The sequence below is a fragment of the Megalobrama amblycephala genome, linkage group LG1 (genome assembly GCF_018812025.1).
Source record: "Megalobrama amblycephala isolate DHTTF-2021 linkage group LG1, ASM1881202v1, whole genome shotgun sequence".
Lineage (NCBI taxonomy): Eukaryota > Metazoa > Chordata > Actinopteri > Cypriniformes > Xenocyprididae > Megalobrama > Megalobrama amblycephala.
In genome coordinates this window covers 16790128-16807710 of record NC_063044.1, presented here as the reverse complement: position 1 = coordinate 16807710, position 17583 = coordinate 16790128, and the positions used below count along the sequence as shown (strand labels likewise).

Sequence of the window (17583 nt, the reverse complement as noted above, 5' to 3'; positions counted from 1 at the left end):
ATCTTTTTAACGTGTGTTTGTATCATTTCTCACGGTTTTATAGTTAGATTTCAATGCACTTCTGTGATTGTAGACAATGCTGTGTCTGAACAGGACTTTTATTTTGGAGTGACGACATGACGTCACAAGACTGCGCCGAGCTCCTGCATCTGCTGTGATTCTGCTGAAGAAAGGTTTGTTTTAAGAATTTAATCTGTTTTAATAGATAGAAACAGTTCAATGATTTATAGTTGTGTGTTTTGTTTTAAACAAGCGATGTGAAATGAGTTTATTTACTATCTAATAGTGATGGTAAGATGAAGCCTCATGAAGCTTTTCAGCTAAGTGGTTCACAAAAGGGTTCATTTCTCGAGGCTTCATTTCCTCACAATACTACCTGGTGGTCTAAGAGTGTAAAACAAGCAGATTCAATACAGATGACCTGATGTGATCTGTGATACACTGTATTTTGTGGCAGTTATGGCTTAGAAATAATGCTGAAGAAAAAATCAATTTCCGCATATGCTAATATATTTTTATTTGAATATAATGTGTATTTTCTTGCTGTATATAATGATTGTATAACATAACTGTGTAATAAATGTATTGGCTTCAAATGAATGGGGCTAATTCACTAAATACCAAATGTAGATTATAAATGTCTAAATATGAAGTGTTTATTAATTTGCAGCATTAGTTTTGAGAGATTTTTTTAACAGGTCATTTAAGACCATTAACTCTATTCATTATTTTCTTCTTAAAGATGGTGTTTATTAAAGAGGAGAGTGAAGATATGAAGATAATTATTAAAGAGGAAGAGACTGAAGACATGAAGATTGAAGAAACATTCAGTGTGAAACATGAAGATAGTGAGGAACAAACAGGTTGGTTTTATTCTCACAGCTGAACTCAGTCATTTGATCCTGATTAAAATGTCCAGCTCTACAGAAATAGAGAATATACAGAAGTAGCCAAAAGAATTTTGTGCAACATTAAACCCAATATCTTCTTCTGAATAGAGAACAACTATGGATAAGTATGATATGTGTTTTCTGATCATGCTCAAAAGTGCTGTAGTAACATTTAAAAATGCCTGAACATAAAGAGCAGTAATAAACTTGGTCGATGTCGTGTCATAGCTGGAGGCGAGGAAATGTGTGTATATATACCTAGAATCCAGCATGAAAAACAAAATAACAAGCAAAACAAATTAAGAACTATAAAGATTGATTGGAGCTCGCAACACGGCTGCCATGCTCGCCGCCATCTTCTGTGCGTACGTTACAACTTGCATGCTTTTAAATATTTTTGCGTTGCACCATTAAACTGGATTTTGCATGTCAAATATAATCAGTCATAATCAATACATAATTTCTTCATCAGTATTTATTTAGTCTATTGATCCTAATTAATTTTGTTTCAAATTACAGTTTCTGAATGTTACTCACTTATAAAAACACATGTTATTCATGATTGAGTAGCATTGTATTAATTAGAAACTTATTTTTACCGTTAGTTACATAATGAAAAATAAGTCAGAATGAAGGATAAACCCTGGAGGTTGTGGGCAGGTTAAGGCCCGGTTTCACAGACAGGGCTTAGCCTGAGCCAGGATTAGGCCTTAGTTCAATTAGGATATTTAAGTAGCTTTTATAAGTGTACACTAGAAAATAACATTACTGGTGTGCATCTTGGGACAAAACAATGGCACTGACATATTTTAAGACATGTCTGTACAAGTTGCTTTAAGTTAAAGCAGCTCAAACATGCATTTTAGTCTAGGATTAGCTTAAGCCTTGTCTGTGAAACTGGGGTTAAGAGACCTCCAGGGTGGTACCGGCTGTGCAGGTGACCAGGGCCAATCCGACCCTTCAGGTGGCCAGGGTGGAGCTGGCTGTTCAGGATGCCATGGCGGTGCAGGCAGTTAGGGCAGCCAGCGTGAAGCCGGGAGCTTGGGTGACCAAGGTGGAGCCGGCGGTTCAGCGGCCCACTTTTTGGCTGTGGACGGGTAGCCCCCCACTCCCAAAACAATTTCTTGGGCGGAGCTATGTCTGGGTTCAGTGAAGTGGGCTCTGTGGCAGCGTCTGGAGCGGACTCGGAAGCAGATTCATACTCCACCTAAATGCCTAAAGGCACACGTGTGGTGGCCATCTTGACCGAGGGCTCAGGCGTGGCGGCGGGCATCTTGGTCACTGGACTGAGGACTTGAATGCTCTTGGGTCCTGCAGATGGAAGGCAGGCAAATCTCAGCGCTGACCTGACAGTTGTAAATGCTTTGGTCCCCAGGTCAGTGCTGTGGAACCCCATCTTCGGACACAGGGAAGCACCGGAGGGCAGAAATGGATGGATCCATTGGAGCGGTATATGGAGGGCTCCGGCGTGGGGTGAGCTGGCAAGGCTAAGTGTGTTTCAAAGGGGACTGGATGAGGAAGATTCTTCTTTACTTTAAAGGCAGGAACACACCAAGCCGACGCCGACGAACTAGTGGCGACAAAAGCAGACTGCGGGGTTGGTTCACGCCAGCAGTGTCTGTGTCCAAAGTTGCCCTGACACACCAAACCGACGCTTGACACCCGACGGCCAAGTAGCACGTCACTTCTGTGCCTGCGCAAGATGAAATGCCTTTCCGTACCAGCAGGTGGCAGTAGCTGAACGGCCAATCAGAATGACCGACGGACCGGCGAGCTCCGACGCCGATTCAACATTTCGAATCGGCCGAAAAAAGGCGACGAGGACCAACTTCAGCCGACGGTGCGGAACACACTGAGAAAACGTAGTCAGCTGATGAATAAAAACTGCCCGACGGCCGATTGTTGGCTTGAAGTGTTCTGGCCTTAACTTCAATCAATCAATCAAACTTTATTTATAAAGCACTTTAAAACAACAGAATTTGACCAAAGTGCTGTACAGAAAAATATATAAAACATAACATACTCAACTCATACAAGACATAAAAACAAATTAAGAAACAAATGTCAAAATCAGGTGTCAAAGGCCAAAGAGAAAAGGTGGGTTTTGAGAAACGACTTAAAAGAAGACAATGAAGAGGCCTGTCTAATGGGCAGTGGCAGATCATTCCACAGTTTAGTAGCTGCTACTGCAAAGGCACGGTCCCCTCTAAACTTCTAACTTCTTCTGCTTCAAAATGTGAACCATTTAAATAAAGAACAATATTTATCAACTCGACCAGACCAGTTCACTTGATGGGAAAGCTCGATAAACTCCTCCACATACCTCTCCAAAGGCCAACCAATCTGCCACAGGTCCTACAGGAGGTCCTCAGCCAGGATCATTTTTTCTTTATTGGTCAGTTCTTCTGTAACGACGTGCCAGAAAAAGACAGACAAATCCATCCAAGATAATCCAAGTTTAATTACAAGAAAGCAGACATAAAAAAAATGTGCAGTGGTGGGTCCCATTGGACCAGGTTTGAAAACCACTGGTGTTTTGAGTATAAGGTCTATAGATGGGATGGGCAACTCTGGTCCTGGAGGGACACTATTCTGCAGAGTTTAGCTCCATCCCTGATCAAACACACATGCAAAATTTAACCCAACCCCAAAATTTAACCCTTATTCTTGAGGACTGCGTGAATATTACAGGCACATGTAATGGTTAGGGATGAAACTTAACTCTGCAAGACAGTGGCCCTCCAGGACCAAAGCTGCCCATCCCTGATCCATAGGATAGGGTATAGATCATACATGTTGTTGGTTTTGATGCATTAAATGTCTAAATTGTTATGTCTATTTTTGTCCTAGACCTAACGGCACTGAAAAGTCATGAACTTAATGAAAGGGAAGAAGAGAAAGAACATTATGATAAACATGATTTCATGATTGGAGAAAGAGCGACACAGGCAAAAAAGACTTCCTCACGAAAAAAAGGAACTAAAAGATATTTCACCTGCCAACAGTGTGGAAAGAGTTTTGATCAACATGGAAACCTTCAAGTCCATATGAGAATTCATACGGGAGAAAGGCCTTACACCTGCCAACAATGTGGAAAGAGTTTCACAAATAAAGGAAACCTTAAAGTCCACATGAGAATTCACACTGGACAGAGCCTTTTCACCTGTCAGCAGTGTGGACAGAATTTCAGTCAAAAAGGAAACCTTATATCCCACATGAGAACTCACACTGGAGAAAAGCCTTACACCTGCACTCTGTGCGGGAACGGCTACAAACGAGAACGAAGCCTTAGGGAACACATGAATATTCATACTGGAGAGAGGCCATTTACATGTGATCAATGTGGAAAGAGTTTCAGATTTAAAGGTAACCTTAGGGTCCACATGAGGATTCACTCGAAAGAGAACTCCTTTAGAAGTCGTCACTGTGGAAAGAACAGAGGTGTAAAGAGTACCTGAAAACCATACTTGAGTAAAAGTACAGATACCTTACAGTGAAAATTACTCCATTACAAGTTAAAAGTAAAACTGCCAAGCAGCAGTGGCCAAAAGTGATGTTTGGCTTAGGAAAATTGACATATTCTGCCTTTATTCAAATATTATTAAAAATGTCTTAAAGATTTTGTAAGCATATTGCGTAATTGTGATAACTAGTAAAGCAAATTGTGTAACATCATTTTTTGGGCAGGATTATCAACTCCCTGTCATCATTTAACTCCAATACAGTATATTTTTATTGAAAAGTGTGTCTCATCTTTGCTGCTATCTTGTTACTCCTAACTACAACACGAATTCCAGAAAACTTCCAGACATTTTTTTCAATTTGAGTAAAGTGAAAAATAAAAGACTTTCAAATCACATGAGCCAACATTTATTTCACAATAGAACATAGATAAAACAAATGTTTAAACTGAGAATTTTTACACTCTTATCCACAAAATGAGCTCATTTCAAATTTGATGCCTGCTACAGGTCTCAAAAAAGTTGGTTTGGGGGCAACAAATGGCTGAAAAACCAAGAAATCTTGAAGAAATTCAGCTGGGGGAACATCTAGCAACCAATTAATTTAATTGATATCAGGTCTGTAACATGATTAGCTATAAAAGGCATGTCTTGGAGAGGCAGAGTCTCAGAAATAAAGATGAGCAATCTGTGAAAGAGTGCATAAAAAGATTGTGGAATACTTTAAAAACAATGTTCCTCAATGTGAAATTGCAAAGGCTTTGCAAATCTCATCATCTACAGTGCATAACTTCATCAAAAGATTCAGAGAAACTGGAGAAATCTGTGCGTAATTTAATTAGACATACGGTCTAAATCCTGACTGGAAATCCTCACAGATACCATTTCTTTCTAAAAAGGAACATAGTTGTGATGAAACTGCCTTTTCTAGTATTTTTGACAGAAAAGTGAAATTTGAAAGTGGCCTGCAATTGACATTCTCTAGGATCAAGTTGTGTTTTTTAGAATCAAGAGGTTTAATAATAGCCAGCTTATAAGTTTTTGGTACGTATCCTAGTGATAAAGATGAATTGATGATATTAAGAAGAGGATCTATGACCTCTGGAAGCATCTCTTTCAATAGCTTAGTCAGTATAGGGTCTAACATACAATCATGTTGTTGATTTTGATGATTTAACAAGTTTAGATAATTCTTCCTCTCCTAAAGCAATGAATGAACTGAATTTTGCCTCAGGGACACTACAATGCACTGTCTGTGCACTTTTCTCTCCAATATTATCAATCTTGCAAATAAAGAAGTTCATAAAGTCATTACTGTTGTGCTGTTTGGAAACATCAAAAGTTGAAGCTTTATTTCTTGTTAATTTAACCACTGTATCAAATAAATACCTAGGGTTGTTTATTTTCTTCAAAGAGTTTTGAAAAATAAGTAGATCTAGCATTTTTAAGGCCTTTCTGTACTCAATCGTTCTCTTTCCACAAAATGTGAAAAAATTCTAGTTTTGTTTTCTTCCAGCTGCGCTCCATTTTTCTGGCTGCTCCTTTTAGGGCCAGAGTGTGCTCATTGTACCACGGCGTTGGATTAATTTCCTTAATCTTCTTTAAGGGCAGAGGAGCAACTGAGTCTAATGTGCTGGAAAAGACAGAGTCAATAGTTTCAGTTGCAACATCGAGTTCTTCTAAGCTGTCTGGTATGCTAAAGACCCCGATATACTTCAAACAAAGTTCTTTTTCGTTCTTTGTTTAGGGGTAAAACGAAGTTCAAGACACGTGAGCTGCGATATACTGTAATCGAACATCCCACACTGCTGAGAGCGACAGTTAGATGAATATGTAAATACGTGCTGTACACTTTCTTCTCGGTAACAAAGTAAACACAACAGCAAGCTTTTTTTTACATTTTTTTAGAAAGCATAAGAAAAGTGTCTGATCATAACATGGGTATGTTCGCACAAGCTCTGCAAATTAGCACTCCAGTCACGTCATGTTTATTTATATAGCATATAGATGTTTATTAAATAGATTACAGCAGATTTAAAGTATCAATCACGAAATACAGTGTCAGTGCCTCATTTCATCAGAAGCACAACTTCATTTTGTACTATAAGGCAGCTATCCAGTGTGTTCATGTTTCACCTGCGGAGATCTTACCTCAACAAACTCTACAGATTAAATGAGTCAGAGACGCGTTCCACGCGAATGAAGGCGGAGCCTCAGTGCACACCTCCTATTACGTTACTGCCATGAACCAATGGTGTCATGAAGGTTCATGGCGATAACGTAATAGGAGGTGTGCACTGAGGCTCCACCTTCATTCGCGTGGAACGCGTCTCTGACTCATTTGAGAAACCATTTTGGTTTCTCAAGATGGCGCCTGTGTGCTGGGCCTGCCGTCTATCGCTCCTGTGGTCGCTTGTCTGGTTGTCTGCTCTATTTTTAAACTGTTACACGCTTTTAACCTACGACCGCCAAGCACTCTTGGATATCCGCAACTCGGTTTCGACCTCATTTACAAACTCTTACACTTTAGCTGTGGACTGCTCCTTTAATAAGGCAGATGAGCCGTTCATATCGGCTGTCCCGGGACATATCCGCCGGTGGCCCCTCAGCATCCCGCGGAGAAAGCGAAGGAGGAAACGAGGAAACCGCGGAGGTTATATCGTGAAGCTAAAGGCTCACCTGCCTGGCTTTCTCTCGGATCCTTCCCGCGAATCGCCTTACGGCGGTTCTACTATCTGGCGCCCGCGGGACGTGGCATACCGGTGACTTCGTCATGTTCTCCCCGCGCACCCGAGCCCTGTTTTCCGTTCCGGTCCCTCGTTCCGGAGCCTCGGCTCCAGACGTCGGGGAGTGACTCACAGAAATCTGCGCACGCTAAAAAGAGCGTCCTCATCTCCTGTTATCATCCCTCCACCGAAGATGGCATTATTAAATGCCCGTTCTTTGGTGAACAAGACCTTCCTACTAAATGATTTTTACTCAGCTCACAACTTGGATTTTATGTTCATCACGGAATCCTGGATAAAGGTTGGTGATCTAACTCCGTTTTCTGAACTGATCCCTGCTGACTGTACATTTTTTAACTCTCCTCGTCCGAGTGGACGCGGGGGTGGCATAGTAACTATTTTAAAGAACTCCCTCTCTGCACGCTGTCGATTGGTCCCTGGAACGGCCTTCTCCAGCTTTGAGGCTCAGTTTCTTCATTTGGACTGGAACGGTCCTGTATGTCTAGTGGTGATTTATCGTCCTCCGCACTCCACTAAGGATTTCATACAGCATTTCACTGAACTGATTGGCAATATTGCCACAAATTACGACCGCTTCCTATTGGTGGGCGACTTTAATATCCATGTCTGCTGTCCGTCTAACCCCTTATCACATGAGTTTCTTAATATTATTAATGCTTTTAATCTTTCCCAGTGGATAAATGACTCTACACATATTTTGGGTCATACGTTGGATCTTGTACTCTCATATGGGTTTGATGTGACTGATGTTGTGCTCTCTGATTTTATGATTTCTGATCATAAGCCTATATTATTCACAGTATCTCTTCCAGAGCTCTCTCATTCTTCTAATACAACTGTAAGTCTCTCTCGTTTCTACTCTCCTCAGTTTAGCACAAATTTTAACTTGTGTTTTGCTGAATGTGGCTCACAATTGAACTTGGATCAACCATTATCTGACTTGGATGCTGATCAACATCTGAGCCTCCTGAACTCTGCCTGGCTTAAGGCAGCAAATGCAACTGCCCCTCTTAAGCCCCACAAACAGAAATCTAAATCTGATCTGTGGCAAAACTCTGATACCCGTCTCTTAAGACAAAACTGCAGAAAGGCAGAACGTAAATGGAAACAAGACAGGCTGCATATCTCTCTTCAAATGTTCAGAGACTCACTTACATCTTACCAGACTGCAGCTAAGTCTGCAAAAGCTGCATATTTCTCTAACCTAATTGAAACTAATCATTCTAAACCAAAGGTTTTGTTTTCAATTATTCAATCTGTTACCAATCCTTCTGTTAACACTTTGCCTGTTGCCTCTGATGCTCTATGTGAAAACTTCTTGAGATACTTTAGTGACAAAATTACGAACTTAAGACTTGGTGTCTGTCCCACCTTAACGTTAACCAATTCTCTAATTATGTCACCTGCCTCTGCATTTTTGGATGCTTTTGAACCCATTAATCTCCAGGAATTGAAGGAGGTGATTGTCAATCTTAAACCCTCATTTTGTCCGAGTGATATTATTCACCCCAAATTTTTTAAATTAATTATTGATTCGATTGGGCCTGGTCTGTTATCTTTTGTTAATAAGTGTCTCCAAACTGGCTCTGTTCCTGCTGACCTTAAAGTCGCCACAGTCACTCCTCTGCTCAAGAAGCCTTCACTGGACCCCACTGTCCTGAAAAATTTTCGTCCTATTTCTGTTTTACCTTTTATTACAAAAGTTTTAGAGAAAATTGTGCTGAATCAACTTCAACATTTTATGACTAGCAATTCTATTTATGAGGTTTTTCAGTCTGGTTTTAAGTCTGCTCACAGCACTGAGTCCGCCCTTCTGAGAGTGCTAAACGACATTTACCTCTCTACTGACTCTGGGGACTCTGTGATTCTTATTCTTTTAGATTTATCAGCCGCTTTTGATACCATAGACCACTCCTTACTATTAGCTAGACTAGAGTCTTGGGTAGGTCTAAAAGCTAACGCTCTGAAATGGTTTCAGTCATACCTATCTGACAGAAGATTTTTAGTGAAACTGGGTAATTTTTCCTCTTCCCCTGCTCCTCTGACCTGTGGCCTTCCACAAGGCTCTATCTTAGCTCCCTCTCTATTCTCTCTGTACATGCTCCCTTTGGGCTCTATTCTACGAAAGCATGGTGTGTCCTTTCATTTCTACGCAGATGACACTCAAATCTATCCTCCAGTCAAGAAAAACAATTCCACTGCAATCACCTCTCTTCTCCAATGTTTAGAGGAGATTAAACTATGGTTAGCACAAAACTTCCTCTTCTTAAACAAAGACAAGACTGAGGTAATTGTATTCGGTCCCAATGAGAACTCTCAGTGTACAAGCCCTGAGCTAGAAAGTTTATCTCCTTTTAGATCGACACGGGTGCAGAACCTAGGTATTATTATTGACCAGCATTTAAAATTTGACAGACATATTTCCTCTGTTATTGGATCCAGTTTTTATCAGCTTCGCTTACTGTCTAAAATCAAAAACTTTCTCACCCCAAAAACTCTCGAAATGGCTGTTCATGCATTTGTTACGTCGCATCTAGATTATTGCAATTCCTTATATTGCAGTATATCTAAATCTCAAATTGCCCGACTTCAGCTAGTCCAAAATGCTGCTGCCAGACTTCTCTTAAAGTGTCGCAAACATGAACACATCACTCCGATTCTTAGATCCCTTCATTGGCTGCCGATTTGTCAGAGAATTTACTTTAAAATTCTCCTATTCGTTTACAAATCCCTACATAACAAAGCTCCTGTTTATCTATCTGAACTCCTTCACTCCTATACTCCACCCAGAAGCCTCCGTTCCTGTGATCAGGCTTTGTTGGTCGTTCCACGCACTAGACTGAAGCGTAGAGGTGAGCGTGCATTTGCGGTAGCAGGGCCACGACTCTGGAATACTCTACCTTTAGAGATTAGGCTGGCCCCTTCCTTGCCTATTTTTAAGTCCCTGCTAAAAACTTTTTTATTTTCTTTAGTGTACTGATCTCCATGATATGTTAACTTTTAATAGGTGGTTTTATATATATATATTTTTTCTTTTTTCTTCTGGTTTATTTTGTTGTATGTGTGATATTCTTTCTCTTCTGTAAAGCACTTTGGTCAGCCTGGGGGCTGTTGGAAATGTGCTATACAAATAAACTTGAACTTGAACTTGAAGGTGTTTTGCAGCTGAAGCGAACTTTTCCTAAAAAGTTCACTTTGACAAGCCCTTTCAAACTTCCAAAAAGAACACTAAACAAACTTTGTTTTGGCCTGATTTTGTTCGAAATGACGTCACATCAGCTCGTTCTTTGATTTCATTTGAGGTATATCGGGGCCTTAAGGCGATAAAACTGATCAGGAAGATTATTTAGTGGTATTTAATCTTAAGTGGTAGAAGTGATGGTTCTTACCATATTTATGGCAGGGTGGCATTTTTTAAAATTTTATTCTTGATGTGGTTTTACTTTTTCAGATTTTCTGAGATTTTTTACATTTATTTTGGTCTGGATTTGGAGTCTAAAATGCATTGTCGATGGAGCTATTGCACTCGAAGCCGAAGTGGAATTGAGAAGTTTGAGAAACAGTGGACTAATGAGCAAGATGATTTACAGCCGCGATGATTTACTAGTGCATCGATTCTTCAGGTTACGTATATTTTCAATGTAATGTTAACACCAAGTTGAATACCTCTTAAAATAAGCATCCGTGGGATAGTTTCAAAATCCAGACATTTTCAGAGACAAGAGAAGAGATACTTTGATGATTGCTGTGTACAGAATTTATCTGAGAAAGCCGTGGCTCGTAAACATTATTTCACCACACGGTGTCAGTGCTCATCTAAACTAGTGACCGCAACACTGAAGTTTGCATGAGACCTGGTGAATGAGATCAGAATTAACTCATCTTTTTAATACTGTTCTTACAAGAATTAACCATGGTTTTACTACAAGTAAAAAAAAACATAGCCACAAATCAACCATGGTATTTGTAGTAAAACTGTGGTAATACAAGTAAGCAACCTGCGAAAAAACATGGTTACTATATTTTTTTCAATAATAAAACAATAGTTAATTGACGTAAGGGAGATCATCAGTCAAATTCATTTAAAAATATAATTTCAACAGGTATGAAATACGATCAGTAAGAGAAAAAAACAATGTTAATAATAAGATGAGCACTGGACTGCAGCAGGGTAGTTGGAAAATACATTTATTTATTATTCAGAATGCACATTTAAGGGAAATACATTTATAGGAACATTTCAGCAGGTAGAAGATATGAGATGTAAATGTCTTCAGTTTGGAAATTCATAGGTCTTCTACACACAAACGTACGTGCCGTGTATTATTTTAAAAGAATGATCTTCATCCTGTCGTATCAGTCTCACCCATGCTTCCTCTATTCTTGTTGTGTCAGGAAATAGTGAAAACTGAGCTAAAGGTGTCATTGTTTAGAATTAGAGCCGCTGGATCGCTGCAGTAACACCGGCGAGAGGATTCAGCCATTAGTTTTGATTGTGAGAGCTAATTAACACTTGTGTTTGTTTGGAAAGTCACCTCTGTATTGCAATAAATGCAAAGTCCTCTGTAGCTCACTGTGATAAATCGTGTTCCCTGAACTTTTCAGATTGTGGGATCTAACCTCATGTGACTTTATAAAATTGTTATAAAAAGTGGCATTGCAACATGGGTTTGAAACTCAGTGTAGCACATACCCAGAATACACGACAAAGACAAAGGAGAAGAAGAAGAGAGGAGAGTGAAGGTGTGTCGTTGTCTTTATGGAAACCCAAGCTAACACACCTCCTGAATTGTAGCGACCAATAGATGCGCAGCACTATTTGACGGGCAAAGTTGCTTTGTTTGGTCTCCTAGCTGAATTTGCATACTTGATGATTATCCGATCGGATTTCGAGATGGAGTACGTTCTTCACAGGATCATTAAACACATAGAAAAATGCATTTGTCCGTTTTGTGACATGTCTCAATGAATAGCTCAAGTCCGGAGCTTTAAAACGAGATCAAACTCGATAGGTCGGAAAGGCATAGGGAAGAAGTTATGGTTTACAGACAGAATTATATCGTTAAAATGCACACTAGCACAAATACACTCCTTTAAACACTAGGAAACATGCATACGCTTCAAAATACAGGATGGGTATATGTTGGCATAATTTGTATTTTACATATACAGTCAAAAATGTATGTTTGTGAGTTTCTGTATGTGTCTGTGTGTGTTTTTGTGTGTCCCTGTGTGTGTGGGGTGTTGGAATGTGGATCTGGTCAGTCTCTGGGGGGGGTGCTCCTTTTGAAGTCACCAAAGTGAGGAAGTTGGACTTTTCTGTTTACCATCGCAGGCCCACAAACCTGCCGAAAGTCACAGCCGTCCGGCGCCGATTTAGTGATTTATAAACAAAGTTCACCAGGTTAAAAGCGTTCTGAAAACTCCAAAGATTATTGACTCTGAACGGATCCATCCAGGCGTTACAATGATAACTGCGCGGTTTCATTGCTTGTTTCTTGCAGCAGTAGTACATATCCAAATATATATCCAAATTAGGCTTTCAAAGCATCGAATGATTGATATTTGCTTTACAATTTTTACATTTTGATTCCACAAATCTACCATTACATCCTGGGCGGGGTACAAGAATGACGAATCAAACTTTGCGTTTGTGTGAAATGCACCAATCAGGAGAGGGCGAATACGAAATCCTATAATTGAATGAATAGCATTTAATGATTCTTTCTAAATAAATAAAGTTATAGTGTTTTATTATAATTATTATCGCTTAAGTACAACTTTTTTTTTTTTCATCACCAACCGGAAAACCGATGTTATGAACAGGATAACAGGTGTATAATCACACCATATAGCATTGCACACGCAGGATTTACTTGGGAATCAGAACGCTTTTACATGGACTTTGTAAAACCATTCCTGAATAGTCTGCCATAAGAAGCCCATGACACTTTTGTGGACACGATGGTAAACATAAAGTACTTCCTCTCTTTGGTGATCAAAAGGAGCACCCCCCCCCAGAGACTGGATCCACATTCCAACACCCCACACGCGGACACACAAAACACACACACAGACACACACAGAAACACACTAACATTTTGAACTGTATTTGTAAACTACCAACTGAAATATATACATATATTTTAGGGAATGTTTCTAGTGTTTAAAAGTGTATTTGTGCTTTGCATTTTAATAGTGGAATTTGTGTAAACCATAACTTCTTGTCTATGCCTTTAATGCAGTTTGGTCTCTCCGTAAATCCGGACACAAGCTATTTAGGAGTCACAGGACAAATGCATTTTTCTATGTGTTTAATGAACTGAAGAACACACTCCATTTGGAGATCTGAACTGATGCATAAATCTGCAGATAATTGAGGCCAAGCAAAGGAAAAGCTTTCCCGCCACTTTGCACCCATGTTATTGGCTACCCCACCTCAAGGAGGTGTGTGCATTTAAAAGCAAAGACGCACAATTCCGGCTCGCTCTCCCGGCTCTTCCCCGATTGTCTCACGAGCCTCTTGCACGTTTTTCCCGGACATTCCGGTGACCACGCGCTGCCATCGCGCTAGCTTCGGGACCGCCATCTTCCAGCGAAACTCACTCTAAGTCCTCAGTTCGAATCCCGCAGAACGGAGGAAGCCAAGAACTGCACCAGCGCTAACCTGAAATTCAACACACGCAACCAATATTACTGCCGTTTCTAATCTTAGATATGAAACTATTTCCGTGCTGGCCTAGGCTGGTTGTGAGTTTTACTTGCCTTCTCTCTTTCCTTCTTATCCACTTTGTACAGGTGTGTACTTGTATATATATTTAGATTTTTTTTTTTTCATTTATTAAAACAACGCTCGATTGTTCTGTTTGTTCTTTGTCACCAACGTTTTTCGGATGCTTTAAACCAGAGTTTATAAATGTTAGTGGACAAACGAACAGTTTCTCTGATAATTATTAAACAGAACTAATCATATATGTAAGATTATAATTCGTTGTAATTAACAATATATGTTTAATTCCCCGTTGGGTTGATATATGAATCATAATTTATTCATAACCTTATGAATTATTATATTCATATTTCATCCATAAATTAATTATAACTGTACGAACCGCACACGTTACATAGTCTGTAGGTTACAGCAATATTATGTCCACACAGACACATTTATGTCAGGATTGATAACTCGAGATTCAATTGCAAGTTACAAACTCCTTTATTAAGGAAATGCACCAGAGAAAATGAACAACGTGAGTGGTCGGAAGACTGTGGTCAAAGTCCCTTTAAGACAAGTCATTTCACTCGGCGGCCATCTTTGAAACGCCTCTCGGGCATCCTGGGCATCATGCAATCTCTTTGAATGGGGAAACATCAAATTCTCCAAAACTGTTTACCAACCTTACGATTAAATTTCATATTTGAAATCACCAATGAAATCTAACAACAACCGGCTCATAAATTTAGATTCTAAACGCTCGAATCATGCCAAAAAAAAATTATTTTTCAGGCTGGATCAAGCTAATGCACATGCGCAGACCTAAATGCGCGTCTCTTTGGAGGCGTGCGTCTGACTGTTGCTATAGAAACCGGTGATTCTAACGGCCGCTGAAGTGACGCGATGACTTTACCAGTCGGCGATTGGCTCTTATTTAGAAGGCGTGACTTATTCCGCCATATTGCGCGTTACATTTTCTCCCATTCAAAACCAGTGCCCAAGGAAGTCGACCGGAAGTTGAAGTCGGCCGCGTGCCGCCATCTTGTAGCAGAACTTCACTTGCGTTAGCATCCCATTGACTCCCATTCATTTTGAAATATTCTGATATTATTTTCATCTCTTTAATGCTTCAGTAACTATCAGAAGACACTGACCAGGTTTATAATCCAGATAGGGTTCGTTCTGCGTTACAATGTGTCCCGCTATACTATACAGTTACGATACAACTGGCGTAATCAACTTTTATTAATTTCTGTTGAGAAACCATGGAAAAAGATGAATAAAGACTGAGAGGAAGAACCTGAACATCCAGAAAACATTATTTCAAGACATTTACAGCATTTGTACTGTCTCGTCTATTTATGTCGTCTTCTGTGAGAGTGTTCACTGTCAAACACAATTATTTACATTTGAATTTCTGGAAAAAAAAAAGGCATTTATTTTATATGAAAAAAATAATTGTCTTTTAATGACAATATTTTAGTTTGTCATGTATATTTTTTAATTAAATCAGATAACAGTTTTAGCTGTCATATGGTCATGTTATAATGTGCCCCGCCTATGGGGCATGTTGTCACATTTCACTTCCCTTCTTTTGGAGTAAATAAAGAAGAAAGTATACACTGTATTAATGAAACAAAGCCACATATTTGTACCAGACATGTGTGAAATTAATGTGGAACAAAATAAATTCCCTGAACCCTCAGTAGATTTACACAAACTGAGAAAGTCAAAAAGCGTTAGGTTGTGCCCCGCCGCTCAGAGATAATGCTAAAAAATGTGATTCAGTTCCTCTAAGTGCGTGAACAGGAAAGAGACAGTCGATCAGTCAATTTGGACAGCATTAGTTCGTTCCCACCAATGCAATAATTGATTCAATAATGTTATGCGGACAGACTGGTGAAATAGAGTGCCAGGCTTTGATCAAACTTCATTAAAGCTGTTTTGATCCTCCATTTGAATCTGGAGCGTTTCTTCACAGCAGCTGCTCTTGGTAACAGACCTGAGAGTCGATCACCGAACTGATGGAGGCTTTAAGATTCACAACTAGAGACCAGAAGATCCTAAATCAAGTTCAGATCTGAGACAAATCCTACAGGAACAGATCCAGACCAGAGCAAAGCATGCTGGGAACTGCCCAGTTTCAGTTCGTTCAACACCAATAATGATGAAGTGAACTTCAGTTTGACGTGTTTAAGTGGATTTACTCCATTAAATCAGGACAGAATGTGCAGTAATTGTGTGCTTTAACTCATTTTAATGAAGTTCATTTAACAAGCAGCAGAAATCATGTTTACAGTGTAGATTAAAAGATGGACAGATTGATAATTCCTGATTGTGATGTGTTTTATCTCCATCAGATTCCCATCGGATCACTCTGGATCTGAACACAGTGAATAAACGCCTCCGTCTGTCTAAGAGGAACACAGTGATTACTGTCACTCACACACCACAGTCGTATCCTGATCATCCAGACAGATTTGATTATCCTCAGGTGTTGTGTAGAGAGAGTGTGAGTGATCGACGCTGTTACTGGGAGATTGAGTGGAGTGGGAGTATGTTAATAACAGATGGTGTGAATATATCAGTGTCATATAAGAGCATCAGCAGGAAGGGAGATGGTTATGAGTGTGTGTTTGGATGGAATGATCAGTCCTGGAATTTAAACTGCTCTTCTGTCTTCAATTACTCATTCATACACAATAAGATACAGACTGAACTCCCTGTAGAGCCCATCATCATCAGTAGAACAGAAGAGTATGTGAATTACTATAGAACAGGAGTGTATGTGGATCACAGTGCAGGAACTCTGTCCTTCTACAGCGTCTCTGGAGACACAATGAGCCTCATCCACACAGTCCAGACCACATTCACTCAACCGCTCTATCCTGGGTTTAGGATTACTGAATCAGCATCAGTGAAACTTTGTTGATGAATCAGAACAGAGAGACTCTACCCATAATGCTTTGAGCTGATGATGAATCAGAACAGAGAGACTCTACCCATAATGCTTTGAGCTGATGATGAATCAGAACAGACTCTACCCATAATGCTTTGAGCTGATGATGAATCAGAACAGAGAGACTCTACCCATAATGCTTTGAGCTGATGATGAATCAGAACAGAGAGACTCTACCCATAATGCTTTGAGCTGATGATGAATCAGAATAGAGACTCTACCCATAATGCTTTGAGCTGATGATGAATCAGAATAGAGACTCTACCCATAATGCTTTGAGCTGATGATGAATCAGAACAGAGACTCTACCCATAATGCTTTGAGCTGATGATGAATCAGAACAGAGAGACTCTACCCATAATGCTTTGAGCTGATGATGAATCAGAATAGAGACTCTACCCATAATGCTTTGAGCTGATGATGAATCAGAATAGAGACTCTACCCATAATGCTTTGAGCTGATGATGAATCAGAATAGAGACTCTACCCATAATGCTTTGAGCTGATGATGAATCAGAATAGAGACTCTACCCATAATGCTTTGAGCTGATGATGAATCAGAACAGAGACTCTACCCATAATGCTTTGAGCTGATGATGAATCAGAACAGAGAGACTCTACCCATAATGCTTTGAGCTGATGATGAATCAGAATAGAGACTCTACCCATAATGCTTTGAGCTGATGATGATCAGAACAGAGAGACTCTACCCATAATGCTTTGAGCTGATGATGAATCAGAACAGACTCTACCCATAATGCTTTGAGCTGATGATGAATCAGAACAGAGAGACTCTACCCATAATGCTTTG

General features: G+C 39.8%; 2 protein-coding genes across 9 annotated transcripts in view; both read left to right on the top strand.

Moving 5' to 3' along the window:
* LOC125264553 (NACHT, LRR and PYD domains-containing protein 12-like) overlaps positions 1-16815 on the top strand; it is a 143300-nt gene extending 126485 nt beyond the window's left edge. For 7 of the 8 annotated variants that reach the window (XM_048183985.1, XM_048183966.1, XM_048184000.1 and 4 more), the window contains one exon: positions 16174-16814. In XM_048183985.1, the coding sequence (XP_048039942.1) occupies positions 16174-16745 (572 nt within the window). In that variant the 3' untranslated portion in view covers positions 16746-16814. Of the gene's footprint in view, positions 1-16173 lie in introns of all 8 variants that reach the window. The other variant, XM_048184007.1, reaches the window with a different exon arrangement.
* On the top strand, positions 808-4747 carry LOC125264782 (gastrula zinc finger protein XlCGF49.1-like). Its single transcript, XM_048184490.1, has 2 exons — positions 808-863; positions 3741-4747. Exons 1-2 carry the CDS (start codon positions 809-811, stop codon positions 4346-4348), a joined length of 663 nt encoding a protein of 220 aa, XP_048040447.1. The 5' UTR covers position 808; the 3' UTR covers positions 4349-4747.
* Positions 16816-17583: the final 768 nt, after the last annotated feature.